This window comes from Oculina patagonica, chromosome 1, assembly GCF_052425735.1.
Source record: "Oculina patagonica isolate OP01 chromosome 1, crgOcupat, whole genome shotgun sequence".
NCBI classification, from domain to species: Eukaryota; Metazoa; Cnidaria; class Anthozoa; order Scleractinia; family Oculinidae; genus Oculina; species Oculina patagonica.
Genome location: NC_135758.1, coordinates 28755947 through 28764394, shown reverse-complemented (window position 1 = coordinate 28764394; position 8448 = coordinate 28755947). Strand labels below are relative to the sequence as shown.

Genomic DNA, 8448 nt, shown 5'->3' with positions numbered 1-8448 from the left:
CAAATACATTAGATAAATAATTAGGAAACAACTGTGCCCGGCTCTAAAACTTTGTATGTTTGAATAACTTAGCACCTTACGTGTTAATGCATATGGAGCGGTATTGTGCGTTCCTGAACCCGCACACGCAAACACACACACAGTAGAAGAAAAATTATTTTTCCGCTTATTCAATGCTCGCTGTACCTTTGACATGTCGATCACGATTATGAAGGATTCAATAATTCAGCCGCACGATGTGCTCCGTGCATGATAACAAAATTAGGTAAATTTATTTTAATTAATAAGAGGAAAAACGCTCTACAGCTGTAATATCAATCGATAGACTCGAAAAGACTCTACACCTAAATAACGACAGTAATTTTCAGACCTTTTCGCTAAAAGGGTATGTGACCGATGCTATGTTTTCGGGGTTTTTTTGGGACTCTAACAGCTTAGAAGAAATAGTACAATCTCAGTTTTGATATCTCACCCACTGACAGATCGATCAAGTTAAAAACAAACATTTATTCCTTTAAAATTAAATAGCAGGTCCTGCAAGAAACACTTACAAAGCACAGGCAGATGATGTGTTATCAGCGACATGTAAAATCACCACCTCATGCACTAACAAAGCTGCAAGCTAAAACCTCACAATTTCAGTGCATACTCAGCTTCGGGCTCAGCTTCAAGAACTCTTCCAGGAAAGATTAATTTTCAGACCACCAAAGAACGATGGTGAATATTACTGGAGAAGAACACTACACAAGCGAACTGAACCAAACACTCAGCGCACAACCAGCAGGCATAGTTGAGTTTCTTTAAGCTTTGAACATTTTTCTTTCCGTCACCGCTTCTGTGACCTGCTGTGGGCAATGCTTTGTTCCTCATTGCCCTAAAGAATGTCTCTTCTATTCATCCTCCGACAAAACTTTTCTTTCGATGTCTGGCGGTCACTGATCTTTGTGTTGGTCTTGTTGTACAACCAGTCTTTGCTACCTACATTTTGTCTCGTATAATAAAGATGAACGTGAATGTTCTGTTTTATGCAGCTTTAGGTTTCATTTTGTGTGGAGTATCTGTCATCACATCGACAGCAATTAGTGTGGACAGACTTCTCGCATTGTTGCTGGGACTGAGATACAGACATGTCGTCACATTAAGGCGAGTTCGTGTAGTCATAACTTGTTTTTGGCTAACTGCTGCTTCTTTTGGATTGCTCCGGGTATGGAATGAAGATATCGCCATTAAGGCAGGCTCTGTTTTCTTAATTTTTTGTCCGGTAACTTCCATTTTCTGTTACGCGAGGATCCACCTCAGACTACGACATCACCAAGCCCAAGTACAAAACAATGTCCCCCACGGACAACAGAACGGAAAAGGGATTCCACTAAACATAGCAAGATACAAAAAGACAGTTTCCAGCATTATGTGGGTGAAGTTGGCATTAGTTGCTTGCTATATTCCGTGGGGCATTATGGCTGTACTATATGGGAATGGAATTAAACACGACGTGGCATGGTCACTGCTACACAAACTCTGGTCTTGTTAAACTCATCTCTAAACCCAATCTTGTACTATTGGAAAATCAAGTGGAGTGAAACAAGCAGTTAAAGGCACAATCAGGCAGCTTTACTGTTTTTAAAAGACCAGTATTGTATATCGACATAAAGTTGTAAAGTACAATTGACAGTGTCCAAATAGCGTGAAAAAAGTAGCTAAATTCATCTCTGCAATGTCCAAAATATCCTTCAGATCGAACTGGAAAAGATTGAAACAGCGCCAGATTACGAATGATAACTGTAATATTGTAGAGAAAGAAACGCCTTTCACTGCGCATTTTTTTTTTAAATTTAGCAACATGCTAAGCCACCAATGACAACTGTTTCAGCACAAACATGTGATTAGTTTACAACTGTCATGTAAGTAAGGTAAAAAGGTAGCTAAATTTATTTTTTGCAATGTACAACATTGCTTTAAATCAAACTAGATATTTTAATTTTGGTTTGTTATTACCTAGCCTTTTTATTGCTATCTGGTCTTTCCAAGCTTTTTTAAGGTTACTTGAGGTTTTTAAAGTAATGTTGTATATCAGAAAAAATGACCTAAAATATCGTGGCATGTCGCTCTATGAATTAGATCAAAGTGACTTTGAGCCACTCAAATCGGACAGTTAATTATGAAACAAGAATCGAAAGCTGCCCTTGCACGCATTGCGTGCCTATGTTTAACAGGAAACAAATTGGAGGGAAGGAGTTAAATTGGCCCTGCTTACTAAAACTCGGAATTTCCCGATTTAAAAAAGACGCAAAGAAACTTTGGAAATGAAGAAATAGCCTTTTCGTAAGAAATGAATAATATTTAACAAATGGATAAATTGACTGACTGCTTATGAATTAACATCAAACTTCCCCAAAAAGGGATGCTAGCCAATCGTCGGTCACCCTCCAGCATTAACACTTAGTCAGATTTCCCAACAATTCTCTGATGCCCTTTTATAAAGCTGGTCTTTCTTTTCTATAACAAAACGCAGCGCAACACAACAAAACACAAGAAACGAACTTCCAACCACACCAGTTTACCTCTACAACATATGCACCCTTAGTAACTAAGGTTCCGTTCCGTAAATAATGAATGAAGTGTACGATTATAATCGAAAAGGTGGAAATAAAAATGCGTTTCATAATCCAGATAACATAAAAACTCAGTGAAATTATTTTCTGGGAGAAGTACTGCTGTGAAATGGTCTGGAAAAAAGACTTTCATTTTACAAGTCTCTGAGGCTCCTCCTGTAGGCTGATAAAGACTCGCATAATTTATTTATAAACTGTCAGGTCTTGGAAGTATATACAAATATTTGCCGTTTGCCTTCAAACCACCTGTCGGTTGTATCTTAACGTAAACACGAGATGCAAAAACACGCTAGCCATCAAACATTGCATGATCAAAGTTTGAATTAACGACAGAGAAAGTTTCGACCTAAACGGCCACTTCGCAACAAGTGAATATGTCGACGGCTCCTATAACATTTTAGCCAGCAGCCGCAACCTAAATTAACTTGTACAGACAAAACATTTTTCTAGGAAAGGCATTTTTAAGGTTCATGTTTACGGGAAACTTAAACTTCCATTTCAGATCACCTGCACTTGTAAGCTGAAGTGTTTTTTTTAAAAAAAAAAATTCTTGACTTATGTCCACGCTACCAGACTGCGCAACAACAAGATTGTTTATTTTGTCAAAGCAATAAACTTAACTTTTAACTTTTCAAAGGGATTCGGGGACTTTTAGCAGAGCAGAGCTAGGCTATTTTTGCCTCATAAATATTATAAAACATCGAGTATGTCTAGATACACTTAGTCAGCACAAGTGGGCGTGTTATCAGCGACTATGAAATCATCATCTCAAATAACAAAGCAGCAAGCTAATATTATTTTCTTAAAACTTCGGAACTTTCTCAACTTCAAGCACTCTTCCTGACAATCTTAATTTTCTGACCACCTAACAGCAATGGCAAACTTTACTGGAGAAACGTGGTTAGAGAGATTCACCCTGGGTTGGTTTTTTCGGTGAACAGTTCGTTACAGAAAGGATACCAAGATTAATGTAACGTCTCCCCGCGCGCGCTTTCACCCTACGTTCATAATCATTCATGAACTCTCTAACGGGTCTGTCACTGTGCCCCTGACGAGAATGGCAGGCCTCCTGAATGGGGACATGCGTGTTTTTCTCTTTATCAATCTCTGCTGATAACTATTCTCTTAGTGAGCTCACTAAGCTATTTTCACTATTATCTGTACTTTTATAGGCTTTTGTTAAATAATCTTCGACTTATTTAAATCACATTCGTTAACATCCACCACGTGGTTAAGATCAGCATGATACTTCTTATCCGTGTACGTTCTTACCACGAAAATGATATTTGTGACCTGATGAAATCAGCATGATACTTCTTATTCATATTTGTGACCTGAAAGTGAGACTTGGCAGAATCTTGACGAACTGAACACGCCTCAAGGAGAATACATGCGTCAACGAAAAGCCACTGTTACGGTGCGTACAAGAACTTGATTGTTTCGGAAGAATCGCCAGGGAGGATATACCAGGAATCGCTCCGATAACAAATGAACGTATCAATAGTCTCCCTTTTAACAAATATATAAAACCGTTTTAGCAAATATATAAAACTGCTTTTTATCAAAAGCCATTCTCGCACAAAAAATAAAAAATTCATCATAAATCAAATGCCATTCCCGACGAAAAAACAAAAACAAATGCCATTCCCGTATAAAAAAAATTCCCATCAACAAACATTTTTTGGATTTTTCTGCTATGTTAAGAGTGGTGTACTTGTTCACTAACGCTCACCAGCAATTAAACAATAACGTAAAATATCACCGTTGTTCAGTTGTAGCAAATCCACAAAAAAGGAATTATCTGTGTCTTTGTGACTAACTTCTGCATCACATTAATTTGAATTTTAACAGATCCTCACAATGCTAATTTGTGCAAGCTCTAAAATTGCTTCTTATGTCAAAAATTATAAGCTGTAAGTGTTGCGCTAATCCTCGCCATTTCCCTGCTCCTGAAAATTATTAAAGACCGCTTTGCTAAACGTCATCAATTCTGAATGCATTGCGTGCCGCATCAGGCGCGTAGGAGGGGGGGTTCGAAGGGTTCGAACGAACCCCCTTTGGAGGTCAATAATGGAGGACTTAAACCACAAACTGTTGATTTTCAGCTTTTAGCAGATAGTGGGGGAATGGAAAACAAACTTTGAGTGTTGCAGCTTTTAAATTACCTTGCAAGAAAACGCTAAAAGTATCGGGAAAATATTAAATTGTTAAGAGAATGGGTACAAAATGGCGTCTAAACGATCAGCCGGACGATTCAGCTCCTATTTTCAGTTATTTTCCCAAAGGTAAGTGACTAAATATTGTTGTTATGACTAAAAATACCTGTTATTTAACACTCCATCGAGTTTGAAATATTGACGTGCACAATGCTGAAAATAGCATTTCCAGGCCTCTAGATTTCAAAATATACGGGGGACATGCCCCAGACCCCCCTAGGAGGCTCGCGCCTCCGGCGCTCGTATTTAATAGCTCCCTAATAAATATTCCTGTCAATACGAACACCCTTCCAAAAACCTCAGCTACGCGCCTGCGCATATTCCGGTCAATATTGTGGAGTTATACAACAGAATCTCTTGTCACAAAGAAACCCGCTGCCCAAATTGAATCCGCTAAAATCCTAAAACTGAAAAGAAGGTGAAGAACGCTGAAGAACGCCCGAAAATTGTCATGTCTACGCTCAAATTGATTGCAAAGAACTGGCCAATTGATTACAAAGAAAGATGCAAGTCTTTGTTTAACAACGAGATCCTAAGTGATGTAAAGTTCGTTGTGCAAGCGTCCCAAAATGGAGAGCGTGACAACAAGAGAAGCAAGATGGAAATTCCAGCTCACAAGTTCTTGTTGTCGATTTGCAGTCCTGTGTTTTTTGCTATGTTTTGCGGTGAAATGGCTGAAACCAAAGAACATATAGATCTCCCTGACTGTGAATACGAAGGTATGTTGGAGTTGTTGCGTTACATCTACACTGATGAAGTTTCCTTGAACGGAAATAACGTGATGCAAGTGTTGTATCTTGCCGAGAAATACATGATTCCTTGCCTGTCCAGTGAATGTACTGAGTATCTTGGGGAGAATCTGGATCTATCGAATGTGTTTTGCGTCTTTAAACACGCTGAACAGTATGAAAATAAAGATCTTTTGTGTCATTGCTGGGATTTGATCGACAAGGACACTGAAGAGGCCTTGAAATCAAGTGAATTTCTGAGCATGGAGAGATCTTTTGTAAACCAGTTAGTGGAAAGAGATACGCTAATCATTAGAGAAGTGGAGTTGTTCAAGGCTGTAGATTGCTGGGCAAAAGAAGAATGCAAGAGGCAACAACTTACAGCAAAGGGCTGCGTGAAAAGACAAGTCCTTGGAGAACAGATTGTGAGAAATATACGTTTTCCAGTCATGAAGCAGAATGAGTTCGTGGATGTTGTCTCTGAAAGCAATATTTTAACACAATGGGAAACGAGTAACGTCATGAAATATTTCAGCTCTGCTGTGACTTCAGCAGTTGTATTCCCAAATGTTCACAGAGTGGGATCCCTGTTACGATGCTGTAGATTCAAGAGTTTCCATCATGTAAGATACCAGGAGAATGATCCCAACGAGATAGACCCGGTTCCACTTGCAGTTGACAAGGACATAATTTTACATGGTGTCTCTCTTTTAGGTAATGATGGTGGTAAATTTACGGTAACATTGGAAGTGTTTATTTCTGATGATGATGAACAGGATTTTGTTCTTCTTGTATCTAAAACTGGAACTTTTACATCTGGGAGAAAGCCATGTAGCAGTGGATTCTATTATGGCTTTGATGTTATTTTTGATGAGCCACTTGCGGTGAAGAAAGATTTTTCTTACCTCATTGAAGCATCAGTAGATGGCCCTGGCTATTGTCTTGGAAATAACCATGTTGATTATGCTCATTCTTCAGGAGTGGAATTTACCTTTCAACATCAAGATGTTTTTCGTGACTCTGTCCATGGAGAACTTTCCTGTAATATTTGTACAGAGCTTTTATTTACAGTTTAAGAATGACCCTGAAAGCATCAGAAAGACTGTTCTGCTGTATGCCGAACCAGAAGTGCTTCACTTCATCTTTTATTTAAAGTAAAAGAATGACTGGTAACTAACAGAAGAATTTTTTTGTTGTAGTCAAAAGCAGTAGTGGTTAACAATTGTTTTTAAATATGAAATGAATATATGAAATTCATATATATGTACTGTGGATATACATTTTAAGCAAATGAAAGATCATCGCAGTAATGTACTCAACTTAAGCAGTTGAGAAAAGCAAGCCTGAAAAAATTCAGGCTTGAATGGGAATCGAACCCATGACCTCTGCGATACTAGTCCAGCGCTCTAACCAACTGAGCTATCAAGCCAACTGCGAGCTGGTCACTGCTTAAGTTGAGTACATTACTGCGATGATCCTTTATTTGCTTAAAGTGTATATCTGCAGTACATATATATATGAATTTCATATATTCATTTCATATCTTCTCCATCCACGGGTGTATTACGAACTCACAAGAGAGATCAAGAGAAAACCATGTAAACAGTTCATTAATTTCGATACATTTTAATGCATATTTATACAAACTACCACTTTACATTCTTCGTCACTTACAGCACTGTAAGGCAAATCAGTTGTTGCAAAAAAATTTATTTGCAAGCAGATAATTTTTATATCTTTTGTTATAAACTGCATGTCGTCATGTTCCTTAAAAGTAAGTCAGTAGCAAGAAACTAGAGGCCTGTCTTTACTTTGCTAGGATATACCCCGTAGCTAAACCTGTAGTTCTTTGATTGCCCTTGGGTACCTTTCAATACCTTGGGTTACACTTTCCATATGCTTGCTAGTATCAATTAGTGTGATGTATCTCAGTAAGAGATCTATTTTACAATAAAGCATGTTTGTGATTTTCAAAGATCTCCATGGTTTCATTGTTCATCACTATGCTGTCACCAAGTAAAGATAAGGAACAAGTTTTCTGCTTAGGACCTTTGGCCCATGGCCAAATCAAGTTTTCCATGTTCCTTGGATTTTTTCGACACATTCCTTTTGTAATCTCAGGAAACTAGTACTTGTTTTTTTAGCAGGACTAAGCAAAAAGGAGGGCAAAAGTGCTTATAAGCTCTTGGTTTAAATCTGTTCAACGAGCGTTTTACATGGGTGGGTATCTTTTCTTTTCAGAGTGTGGTTAGAACTCTCTAAACATAACCACATGAAAACCAACCTCGCATGTCTCTGAGTATACTGTAACGACCTAAAACACCAATTTTAACTCTCCAACAATAATGACAGAAGTAGTTGTATATCTTTCTTTTACACACTGCCAGAGTTTAATCTCAATACAAGCCCAAGGACTTGAGATTAAACTCTGGCATAAGAAATCTGTTATTTTGTTCAGCGGGCGGCTTTGAAAAACGTGATTTCGTTGTATAAGCTACACAGACATTAACTCTTGCCCTGACTGTGGGAAAGCAACTGCGCTATTATTCTTTCCTGCCTTTATCTTTGGATAAGGGATGGGATTTCTTACCTTAGTGCTAGAAATTTACAATTCAGTGGCAAATGAAAAGCTCTGAGGTCAACAGAGTTCGTACGTTCATCCTTGACCTTGGTCAGAATAAAAAAATCAAACAATAAATTCTTGTCACAAGGTCTAAAAAGTTTAGACTTTATCAGCGAATGAGAATAGTAAATACAAAATACAAACACTTTCGCTGATACTGTGTGATGCGGTCGAAAGCTTCGCTTTGAACGCGACCCCACAAGCTACTCAGCTTTAAATTTTTATCGTGTTAAAATAAAGGTTACTACTACTACTACTACTACTACTAC

General features: G+C 38.1%; 1 protein-coding gene across 1 annotated transcript; it reads left to right on the top strand.

Moving 5' to 3' along the window:
- The first annotated feature begins 5227 nt into the window (after positions 1 to 5227).
- On the top strand, positions 5228 to 7525 carry LOC144649616 (BTB/POZ domain-containing protein 6-like). The gene has a single exon (XM_078509146.1). The coding sequence runs from the start codon at positions 5280 to 5282 to the stop codon at positions 6630 to 6632; it is 1353 nt and encodes a 450-aa protein (XP_078365272.1). The 5' UTR covers positions 5228 to 5279; the 3' UTR covers positions 6633 to 7525.
- Positions 7526 to 8448: the final 923 nt, after the last annotated feature.

What these genes read in the sequence shown, in the direction of transcription:
- LOC144649616 (XM_078509146.1), top strand. Translation starts at nt 5,280, where the DNA reads ATGTCTACGCTCAAATTGATTGCAAAGAACTGGCCAATTGATTACAAA.